General features: G+C 52.4%; 1 protein-coding gene across 12 annotated transcripts in view; it reads left to right on the top strand.

Moving 5' to 3' along the window:
• The window catches only part of RPH3AL (rabphilin 3A-like (without C2 domains)), a 106,944-nt gene that overhangs the window by 76,927 nt on the left and 18,179 nt on the right, over nucleotides 1-11,838 (top strand). For 9 of the 12 annotated variants that reach the window (XM_005858325.2, XM_014529555.1, XM_014529507.1 and 6 more), the window contains one exon: nucleotides 5,627-5,801. The exons of the other annotated variants lie outside the window; for them this stretch is intronic. In XM_005858325.2, the coding sequence (XP_005858387.2) occupies nucleotides 5,627-5,801 (175 nt within the window). The remainder of the gene's footprint in view (nucleotides 1-5,626; nucleotides 5,802-11,838) is intronic. 12 annotated transcript variants of the gene reach the window in all.

The following is an 11,838-nucleotide window of genomic DNA, read 5'->3' as shown; positions in this document are numbered from 1 at the left end:
GAAGTCAGTATTTTGTGGAAGAGCCGGTATTTTGTGGAAGAGCCACACTCAAGGGGCCAAAGAGCCGCATGTGGCTCGCAAGCCGCGGTTTGCCGAGCCTCAGTTTGCCAACCACTGCTCTAGAACATGCCATTTCCCGTGGGGTTTCAAGACCGGGCACCCTGGAGCTTGTTAGGCAGGCAGACGTGGTCTCCCTGAAGACAGAGTCACAAGGCATGTCCCCCGGGGACAGTTGCTTTGCTTTGTCTTCTCCGTTTGCTCGGCCGGTCAGTCAGTCAGTATCATTCCTGCCACGTGCAGGCTCCTTGCTGGTCCTGGGACTGCGGGGCTGGCAGCCTTGACGAGCTCGCAGCCTCCTAGCTGGTGAAGCGCGCTGTACAGCCGTGCCACTGGCCCCCAGGAGCATGGCCAGGCACTGAGCCTGCACCAGGTGGCACGGAAGGCTTCCTGGGGGAAATGCCGCTGTGATGGAGACGAGGATGAAGGGCACTCCAGGTGGAAGGAACAGCATGTGCAAAGGCCACAGACTGGCCCCCTGTTCCAGCCCGTGGAGCGAGGGGTGGAGAGTCTGCACCTGAGCTCATGCAGGTGCAGCCCCACCTGCGTGGGAGGCGGGAGAGACGGTCACACACACGAGGGCGGAGCACTGGACGGGGACACAGGTTGGCTGCCCCTGCCCGCCCTCCCCAGTGGAAGGTCCCCTAGGCCTCCCCTTCTTTCCAGTAGGGCCTGGCAATGACCACCTTCTCCAGCCACGGCCATTTAGGAAATGCCAGTGATTAGCGATGGTTATCGTGGTAATTAAAATTCCCTGGGCACAGCTTGGCCAATATCCATCAGTATCTGCAGTCGGGCTGGCCGTGCCTGAAATCGTAATGAAAGCCTGGAAGCAGAGCACACGCCGGTGCCGCGGGGAGGACTTAATGCCATTGGCCACCCCAGGCGAGTGCCATGGTGGCTGTGGGGGTCTTTCCTCATTAAATGGCATTTTCAAAGCCGGCTGCTTTGCTGGCCTTATCACAGCAAACCACACGTGGGGAGCAGAGCGGGGCTCTGCAGCCTCGCACAGCTTCTCCAGATAGTGACCCTCTCCTGCTCTGTGGCCCTAACCGGGGGAGGGGGAGGGGGGGTTAACACCACGAAAGGCTTTTCCTGCCACTGTGCTGGGGGAGGGGTCCAGGCACTGATGCCAGGCTGTGGGGGGTGGGCCTGGGTGCAGGGAGCAGAAACCACGTGAAAAGTTACCGTTGTGCATTTTGCAGGGTGAGGGTGGGCATGGAGGCGAGAGGAGGCCCGAGGATGCACATGGATTGGCATGGGGGGAGGGGTGGCTGCTCCGAACTCAGCCGAGCTGGGATCCCTCACGCCTCGCCTCACCAGTCCTGCTCTCCCATGTGGAAGCCATTCCCCAAATACTGACCGTGTGTTCATGCACCTCCACCCCGGTGTGCCCTCCACGCGGGGCGATGCACCCGTGTCCCCTGCCGGAAAGACTCAAAAAGTGCTGCTCCTCCAGCTGGTCCAGGGTCACCAGCCAGTCTGGGCTGGTCAGGTCTCTGCCCACCGTGATGGCATGAGGCCTCCACCGGACTTCAGTGCTAGCCGGAGGGGAGCAGACAGCCCTCAGGCCCCGTTATGGGGGCTCGGGGAGTAACTGGCCTGCCCACTGGGCCCTGGGAGGCACTGCAGGCTGGCAGACCCGTGGGATCCCTGCCTCCGCTGAGCATGAATATCGGGGTGAATTGTATGAAGTTGACAGGGGGGTTATAGGTCAAAAGTGGTTGAATACCATTAGAAAGGTAGAATGGTGTATCAGCTGTTCCATGCAATTCAACCTAATAGTTTAAATCCTGTGCTCGTTATACTGTTTTCCAAAAGCATTTGGCTGATCAGTGTTTTTTAAGCGGGGGAGAGGGGTGGAGATGAACTGTTGCAACAGGAGGTGAGGCTGATGGCGTGGCGCCTGACTGTGATAAAATAACCAGGTTGGGCAGGCAGCTGGGGCTGTGGGTCTCCCTGGTGCTGGAGGAGGGACTGGGAGCATGCAGCTGCCTTGTGCTCTGGAGTTCATGGTCAGGGAGGCTCACGGCAGTTTGCTCTGCACTGGCAGGCCCTTCCTCTTTATTCCTCTTTTAATCTGAAACAGTCAATCCACTTGATTAATTGCAAGAACTTGGATGAAACCCTCAGGCCACTTCGCCAGGAAGGCAGCAGGCTATGGAAAGGAACACATTCCAACCAACAACCCATGCTGCCAGTTCAGCCACTCAACAATGTTTATTGAGCACCTACTATGTCAGGAGTGTGCCGGGAGCCTGAAGATACAGTGGAGTGAGCAAAAGCACCCTGCCCCTCCCTCTGGGTGGTAGATCCTAGTGGGAGAGACAGATAAAGATGAAAGTGCCAGACAAAAGGTGGAAGCAACAGATGAACGGATAAACAGACTGTGGTATATCCATACAATGGAATATTATTCAGCCTGAAAAAGGAAGGAAATTCTGACACATGTTGCAACATGGATGAACCTTGAGGACTGTGACTGTACTATATGATCCCACTTGAAAGCTGAAAACCACACGAGAATGAAGAGTGAGCCACATCTCTGAGTCACCCTCAGGGTGGTCCCAGCCACTTCCCTTCAAACAGGATCTAGGCTGGCCAGGCAAGAGGGGAGTGTGCCCTCCACCTGAGACGGGGTGCCCCCTAGGTGGCAGCAGGTCCCCATTACCCGTCCCCCTGCAGCACCTAACTCTGGTGACCTCAGGACCTGACAAGGCCTCCCCCAGCCCATCACCCCAGGGGCACTGCTCCTGAGCCGGGCCCCCAGACCAGACCCTGGATCCCACCAGCAAAGGTAGTGCGGTTGACACTTAGCACCCCACTGGGGACTCAGGGGTTTTTTTAAAATATATTTTATTGAATTTTTTTACAGAGTGGAAGGGAGAGGAATAGAGAGTTAGAAACATCAATGAGAAAGAAACATCGATCAGCTGCCTCTTGCACACCCCCTACTGGGGATGTGCCTGCAACCAAGGTACATGCCCTTGGCCAGAATCGAACCTGGGACCCTTCAGTCCGCAGGCCTACGCTCTATCCACTGAGCCAACTGGCTAGGCTGGGGACTCAGCTTTTCTTCCTGGAGGAAAAAACGTACACCATATCTCATGAACACATACCCCTTGACCTGGCAGTCAGTTCCACTCCCTGGATGTTGCCAGGCAGTGACTGACACCTGTGATGACGTGTGTGCAAGTGATGGTTGCAGCTCCGCTCCCAAGGGGAAAACTGGAAACAATTTACATGTCCATCCGTGGGGGGCTAGTGTAAATTTCACAAATCCAAACTGTGGAGCCATGAAAACCTGATGGTGAAGACCATTACTGTTAACACAGAACAGCAGCTACGATATAAAGTTAAGTGGGGGCAAAAACAAACTACATGAAGTTCTTTAAAAAAAAAAAAAAGTGCATATGCCCAGAAAAGGGTGTAGAAGAGAATTCACAGCACAGCGCTCAACGGGGCTCCCTCTGTGTGGCAATGTTACGAGTGACCTAAAGTTGCTTTATTTGACTTTTCTGTTATTGTCCTCATTTTGTAGTCTGTGTATGCATTTCTCTTCTAAAGGGGGGGGGGTGCAGTTTCCATGGCAGGGGTGGGGAGGCAGTGTGTGGGGTCCTAAGCCAACCCAGCCCCGCCGTTGACACATGGCTCTCGAGAGCTTCTTGCTTGGTCCCCCGCGGCCCCCAAGGCCCAGCCCCTGTTGGGGGACAGGAGGCTGGCGTGCTCGGCGGGGGGCAGGCAAAGCCAGGGCTGATGGATGAGCAGGCCTTCGCTTAGCAGAGGGAGGGAGTGAGTCACTCACCCTCCCCGTTGCCTCCCGCTGGGGCACCTGCACGCGGGCGCCAGGCAACAGCTCTGCAGGGACAGGGCAGCCTTGGCCGCTGCTACTCATGTGAGTTTTCTCTCCCCGTACGGCACTTCCCTCCCCTCCGGGCGTCCATCCTGCAGGACGCTTAGTGTCCACGCTGAGAACCCACTGAAGATTCATCACCGCTCAGCCACCGCTTAGTGAGCATCTGTAAACTTTCGGGGTGAGACTCTGCGGCCTCCAGTGCGGAGGAGAGGCCAATAGAGTGATGGGTTGGCCTCGGGCAAGTTGCTTAAGTTGTCAGGGCCTCAGTTTTTCCATCCGGAAAGTGGGAATAATAATAGAACTTCCTCAGAGACTGTTAACACACCAGGTGCCTCTGGGAATGGGGAGGAGACTTTTCGATTGTGTGCTTTGTGAATTTTAAATCATGTGCGTGTGTTGCCCATTCAAATAATAGTTACGTATTGTAGGAGGGCTGCGAGAGGACCAGCGAGGTTCAAAGGGGGCCCCGCGAAGCAGTCATCCACCAGACGGGTTCTGTTACTCAAGGGCCCCACAAAAGCAGGCCCTTCTGCACAAGGTAGCTGGGAGGGAGGGTGAGCGACTCGTGCCGGGGACAGGGCTTGGACTCTGGTCCCGTGCCCCGCACTCTGGGGCATAAAGAGGTGACTGCTGGCCGCTGGGAGAAACAGATGCCCGTCACGCACTGAGTGAGCAGCCGGTGCTGTACCGCGAAGGGCTTAGTTTATGCAGACCCTGGACCAGGGTTGAGTTTCTCTATGAAAACTTGGCGGGTTGGTTTCAAGTGGGAAGCGGGTGTGGTTCGTCCTGTTGGAGAACCCGGTGGGCTTGGCGCAGTCAAGGCTCTGAGAATTCCTGCCGTCACCGCTTGGTTCAACCCAGTGCTTGCCCGTGTGCGTCGTTAGGACCCTTTGTTTCTGTTGTTTGAGGAGTCCCTGTTAACAGCCCACGGAACGAACGCGGTGCGGAGGAAGTCGGGAGACTCTGGCCTCATTTTAAATTCTCCCTTTTGAGTAGGAGACTTGGTCCACAGGCCGAAAAGCTGGCCACGTTTGTCGGATGAGAGGAGGAGGGGGACAGTGACAGTCGTGAGCATCCTCTGTTGAGTGGCTGCTCTGTGCCCGGCACTGGGCCCTGGGCCTGCGTTCATTTTCGCGTCTGATCCTCATGCCGCCCTGGGAGACGGGCACTGTTCCTACATCCCGGTGATGACACTGAGGTGATGAAACAGGGTCAGGGTGTGTCCAGAGCTCACAGCTTCTGGGTGACAGAGCCAGGATTCAAGCCGCCAAGGCCTCCTCTTGCCTGAAAGGGTCACGCCTCCCTTCACACTCCCACTCCTGCTGCAGGCCACAGTGTGTTTCCTTCCTCTGGACGGAGATTGGGGAGCACTGGCTGTGGTTGGAAGTAGGCGTTGGGTGCAGGGGCCTCTCTCCGTTGCTGCTCTGAATTCTGCTCTGTGTCTGTCCCGGAGATGCGGGCCCTCTCTGTGCCTTCTGCGGATTGTCTCATCCGGAGTCCCTGTCCAGACAGCTCCAGTCCCTGCTGGCCCAGCCCGCCTCTTCCTCCAGCCACCTGAGCCCCCGGGGAAGGGGCAGGCAGGAGGAAGCCGGGGGCACCTACTGAGACATTCCACATTCCAACTTAGCACCAGGAGGGGAGGGGGGTCTGCGTGAGAGCCTGGAGCAGGGAGCTGCTCTGCATCTGGGCTCTAAGCAGTGTCTCCCCCCTTAGGTCTGGAAGAGGTCGGGGGCCTGGTTCTACAAAGGGCTCCCCAAGTACATCCTGCCCCTGAAGACCCCCGGCCGGGCTGATTACCCCCACTTACGACCTTTGCCTGTGGAACCGGCTGAGCAAGAGCCCAGAAGCACGGAGACCAGTCGAGTCTACACGTGGGCCCGTGGGAGAGGTAAGACCCCCTGTCCCCTCTCCTGGGATAGCACCTGACCTTCAGGCCATCAGCCAGCCGGTGCCACGGGCACCAGGCCAAGGCTCCTGACCTTCAGGCCATCAGCCAGCCGGTGCCACGGGCGGGCACCAGGCCAAGGCCGCCACATTCTCCTCGGGGCTCACACTGGTGTTTCATCCCTCTCTGTGCCCCGACTCCCCGCCTGCACCCACGTGGGTGGCTGGACCTCAGCACAGTGGTTGTATGCAGCCTGAGGGGCTGTTTCACAAACAAGCGCTAACCTGGGGGTGGGGGTGCCGTGAACAGCACTGGATCTTTGCAGAAATGTGATGTCAGTTGAGATTTTGGGCAAAGTATGAAAATGTGTCTTTTCGAGGTAGGCCTATATCATCTCTTTTCAACCCTCGTCTTGTGTCTCAATAAAGGGGGCTCTTGGCTTCCCTGGTCCTAGTGTGGAAAGTGGCCTTGAGCCCTGTGGTGGCTGCCCGGACGTGGGTGCCTTCCAGGTGCCCACCATCAGAAGGGGAGCTCCGCCCACTGGTAATTAGCATAGTACCTGGCGTGGCAGATGTCTCTTGCAAGATGCTTTAATGTTCATGGTTTTGCTTTCAAAGTTCCTGGTCTCACAACAGGCTCCAAAAGTGGACAGGGCAGGTGGTTAGTAGCCCCATTCTATAGATGAGTAGCCTGAGGCCCAGAGAGAAGGAAGGGCTTCCTGTGTGGCAGAGCTGGGACCAAAAGGCAGCGTCCTGCCCTCTGGGCTCTGGCTCCTTCTGCCCCAAAGTGCCTGAGTTTCAGCCCAAGACTCAGGGACTGAGGGTCCGAAGTGAGATAAGGCCAGAGGGGTGAGGGGTTCATCCTGACGCAGGGCTTTTAGACCCAAGAAAATAGACACGCAGCTGCTTCCGCGGGGCCCTCGGCGTCTGTCTTTGGATTATGACCTGGCAGCTGCCTGTCTTTGTACCATTTGGGGGGGTTTTTTTCTTTCTTTCTTGTTACAGAAGTACGGCATGTTTATTATAAAATTGTGAAGGTTGTCAAAAGATAAAATTTAGCAGGAAAAAATTCCCTATAGGTCTGCCCTCCCGAACATCACCGGCAATTAGCACCTTGGCATCTGTTCTCCGGGCACCTTTTCCTCGGCATCACTCGGCTCCTTCTGCAGCAGCAGGCCTTCCTTGGCCATGAGTTCACCGTCCCTGCCTTCACTGCCACAGACAAGCCCTGTAGGGACCACCTGCAGGCAGAGACTGGCAGGCAGAGTGAGGGGAGCAGGCTGGGACTGGCGCGCGGGGGCGCTGTGGCTGGCCAGCCTTGGAGGGAGCCTGGGGGAATTTGTTGGAGAAGCGGCTCCCTCCTCCCTTCTTTCCCGTTCCCACCCTCAGAGCTGGGCTCTCTCGGGTTCCAGCCCAGTCAGGGTGAGTCAGGGTCCCTCAGGCCGAGGGGAGAGACGCAGCCGTGGAAACAGAAGCTGTGGACACTGTCAGGTCTAGAATGTGGCTGAGTGGGTTGAGGAGGGGAGGCCCGAGGCCCCCACCCAGAGGGGCCCTCGGTGCGCTTTCTGCTCTGGCATCTTGATGGTGCACACGTGCACACACGCGCACACATGCACATGCCCTCTCCTCCTCAGCCACACAGACACAGATGGCCTTTCGGTTACGTGGGTGAGGAAGCAGCAGCCCGTACGCTCCGAGTGAGGCCAGGCCATGTGGAGGCCCCTCTGTGGACTCGCTCTCCCTCTGCTTCCCGGAGCACAAGGCCCGGCCTGTGCCAGGCCCGTCACAGGCTGTGATCATCCTTCCAGTGCCCGGCAGAGGAGGCCGCCCTTCTGCTCGACAGGTGGCCCCCGTGTCTCCTCCAGGGGCAGCAGGACCGCGAAGGCTGATGGCTCTGGCAGGTTGTGGAGGCTCAGGCGGTGTCTGCACCCACCAAGAGCAGGGTGCACCAGGGATGGGTGGGCTGCCTGTGGTGGGCAGGACTGAACTTGGGGCAACCACAGTCAGGGGGGCAGGCAGGAACAGGTGCTGGTGGAGGAGGCAGGACAAGCAGAGCCATTCAGTGCGTAGACGCCAGAGTGTCCCCGGTTTGCAAGGAAGGGCGCCAGAGAGCCCCCCGCAGGCCGACTGCCCCTGCTGCTTCTGAGCCGATCCTGGGTGGCTGTGCTGGTCCTCCCTGATGAGCCTGTGCAGAAGCCAGGATCTGTGCTTTTTTACTGAGCGTGGGTCCCCTGGCCACCCCAGACCCAGTGTGCACTCACAGAGGCTCTCAGGCGGCTACCGGATACTCTCCGGTAGAGTCTCTCATCCCAGGCCACTGCCTCAGGGACCCCAGGGGCAGCCCCCTTCGGCCCCAAAGTCTCTGCTCCCTGGCACCAGAGCTGATTCTGACACCAGCGCATTCTCTCTGACCTACTCCCCTCCACACACCCCCTGTTCCTCCAGCTCTCTCCCTCTCCCTCTCCCAGCCCTTGGGCTGGTATACCTGTGGCTCCCAGCTTCTCCCCCCATTCCAGCCCACCCTACTTTCTTGCTCCTGCCCTTTTGAAGGAGGAAAAGTAATCAATAGATATAAGCCATGAACTTTTCAGTCCACAAAACATCAAATGAAATGCATTGATGTTTCCGAGGCAGGTTCCATTTCCTCCTCCTTTAAATTCTCTTGGTTAATTTTTAATTACATAAGCACACATAATATATGTTAACAAATTAATTCAAAAGTGTATGAAAAATTAAAATCTCTCCTCTTGCCATCATCTCAAACAAACCCCTTTCTCCCTGCTCCTATAAACATATACTTGACATTGGGTTATGTTTTGTTTTGTTTTTAGTAACAAAAATAGGCTCTTACCCATAACTCTGCACGTTGCTTTTTTCACTTAAAAGAATATCATGGGGCATCTCTCCAGATCAGTAGATATAGATTTTACTTATTATTTTTCATGGCTTAATAAAATCCCATTATATCCTGTATTGTTACTTAATTATTCACCTATTGATAGACATTCCACATGTTTCTGGCTTTTCATACTGCAGGCAATACTGAAACACCCCTCTATGTATATGATGCTTTTATTACCAGGGGGTAGGTTTCCCAAAGTAGGTTCGTGTGTTTTAAATTTCAATAGACATTGCCAAACTATATTCCAAAAGTGTTACAGTCTTTTATACTCATTTATTCCTGCATCCTTGCTTGCCATGAATAGTACTGGTAGTTATTACTTTGGCAAGTATACTAGATGGAGAATGACATTTTATTATTTTAATTTGTACATTTGAGTATCTCTTCCTATCTTGATTATTCATTGATTATTTAGGTTTCCTCTTTTAAAAATTACCTGTTTAAATCCATTGCTCATTTTTTCTTAAATGATTTTCTCTTATTGATGTGTTAGGGATATTAAATAGGTTGAAAATATTTTCCTCCTTGACTTTTCATTTTATATAATATTTTGCCATTCAAAAACCATTTTTTTTCGTAATTCTTGTGAACTTAAGCATGTCTTTTGCCTACGTTGCTTTAAAATGTCTTCCTCTCCAAGGTTAAAAATACCTGCTAAATAAAAAGTTTAAGTATTATAAGAATAAAAGGAAATTACTTTAAAATTATAAAATTACCAAAAAGAGGAAAAAGTCGAAATCAAATATTATATTAACTGATAAAGCACTGAAGCTATGTTCTATCCAGATGCAAACCAGGAATACCCATCATCACCATCATTCATAATCTTGTATAGTATTTAACTAATGTAATAAGGCACAAAAACAAAACAAACTCTTACTATTGGAAAAGAGAAGAAATTCTCTTACTTGCAGATGGTGTGATGGTATAGCAAGAAAGTCCAAGAGAGTCTACTAAAACAACCCACTAGGATTAATAAGAAAATTGGGGAAGTGATAGGACACAAAGTAAATCAATAGTTTACACACAAAAAAAATCAATAGTTTTTATTCTACACTGACTAATTAGAAGTAGAAGTGGGGGAAATCCATTCAGAATTGCAACAAAAATTACAAAATGCCTAGAAACAAATTTTATGAGAGAATTAATTATAGGTCCATCATGAAGAAAATTATACAGTCTTATCACAGGACAAGAAGTAAGATAAGAACAGAGAGTCAGATAAGAATCGTGATCCCTCCAAATTAGTAAGTATAACAACTATCTGATTCCCAATGGAGTTTTTGGGAAGAAGTGAATGCGTATGTTATCATTATCCTTGGATAAACAAAAAGTAGCATAAAATGGAATATATTCAGCCTTAAAAAGAAAGAAGCACTGACACATGCTACAGCATGGATGAACCGTGCAGACATTGTGCTGAGTGAAAGAAGCCAGAGACAAGAGGCCGCACAGTGTATGATTATATGAAACGTCCCGAACAGGCAAACACACAGAGACAGAAAGTAGATTAGCGATTGCCATGGGCTGGGGAGGATGCGAGGAAATGGGGAGGAGCCACGAAGAAGCCAGGGTTTCTTTTAAAAGAGATGAAAGTGTTCTGGAATTAGATGGTGGGGGTGGCTGCACAACTTTATGAATATACTAAAAGCCACTGAATTGTGTACTTTCAAAGGTTGAATTTTATGGTACAGATACACATTTCAATAAAAAACTTCATAAAGAAGTTAAAGAATAGTTTAACAAAATGTTTTTTTTAAAGAGAATAGCAAGGGTAGTGGGAGGCGTTGCCCGACCAGATGGTAAAGCTTACTATAAGGTTACTTTAATCAATAGAAACAGTAGGGTATTGACACCAGAACACACAGAATAAGTAAATAGATAAGTGGAACCTGACAGAGGAGTCACAGACCTAAGAATGGACGCTGAGTATCGGTAGCTTTTCAACTCAATGGGGGAAAGAACAGGTTTTATTTAACAACTGGAGCTGGCATAATTAGATTCCCATCCCTTTCCATGTGCATCCAGAAACACATTGCAGATAGATTCAATTTCTAAATGTTAAAAATAACACCATGAATGTATTAGAGAAAGATGAGCCGCGGTTGCTTCCTCTGTGTTACCGCAAAGAGAGCCCGTCGCACTCTAGCACCCACGGGGCAGGTGGCTGACTCCCTGCATGTCCCTCCTCTGGACACGGGGTGTTGGTTTGGGCCAAGGACTTGCCTGCAGGCCCCTTTGGTGAGCCCCCTCCCAGCCTGCTCATCGTAGGATTCATTCTTTCTTCAGGATGGGGTGACCCAGGGTTCCTCCTAGTGACTGGCCCGGGCCTGACCTGGCTACCTCTAGGGCAGCGGTTCTCAACCTGTGGGTCGCGACCCCTTTGGGGGTCGAACGACCCTTTCACAGGGGTCACCTAAGACCATCGGAAAACACACATATAATTACATATTGTTTTTGTGATTAATCACTATGCTTTAATTATGTTCAATTTGTAACAATGAAATTGAGGGTCACCACAACATGAGGAACTGTGTTAAAGGGTCGCGGCATTAGGAAGGTTGAGAACCACTGCTCTAGGGAGAGGTCTCCACCCTCCCACCCATCAGTCCCCATGAGTGTGTGCTCCGTGCTACTTTTCCTGGCCGATCATTGCTCCACGTTTATGGCAGCTAGAAGTAAAGCCAGCTTTTGCACACTCCCAGGCATCTTTGTCCCCCTGTGAAATAACAGGTGGAAACGATGGAACTAGTATTTCGGGCTCGTAGGTCCTAACCCTGGGCCCCCCTCTCCTGCGGGCTTCTCTCCTTTGATCTGGATTCCCGCCCTTGAGTTGTGCATAGAGAGATATTTGTTAGGAGACGAGGTGGGGGATACCATATTGATCTTGCAGATTTGGATAATAAGAGATCACATTTTTTCCTCACATATTAGAAAGCTTAGAGGAAGGCACTGCAGCATTGGTTCAGCAGCTCAGTGACGTCGGGACGGATGGCTTCACAAGTCTTGCTCTTTCCTTCATGGTCCCATGATGGTTGCTGCAGTTCCAGCCATCAGAAGGGAGGGAGGTCAACGGGGAGGCTGGGAATCAAGCCTTTAGTTCTGCAGCCTTTCACTACGACAGGAGCAGGCAGGGGCT

Source organism: Myotis brandtii, unplaced genomic scaffold (genome assembly GCF_000412655.1).
Source record: "Myotis brandtii unplaced genomic scaffold, ASM41265v1 scaffold1167, whole genome shotgun sequence".
NCBI classification, from domain to species: Eukaryota; Metazoa; Chordata; class Mammalia; order Chiroptera; family Vespertilionidae; genus Myotis; species Myotis brandtii.
Note: the sequence above shows the minus strand (reverse complement) of the source record. Positions and strands in the feature narration are given on the sequence as shown.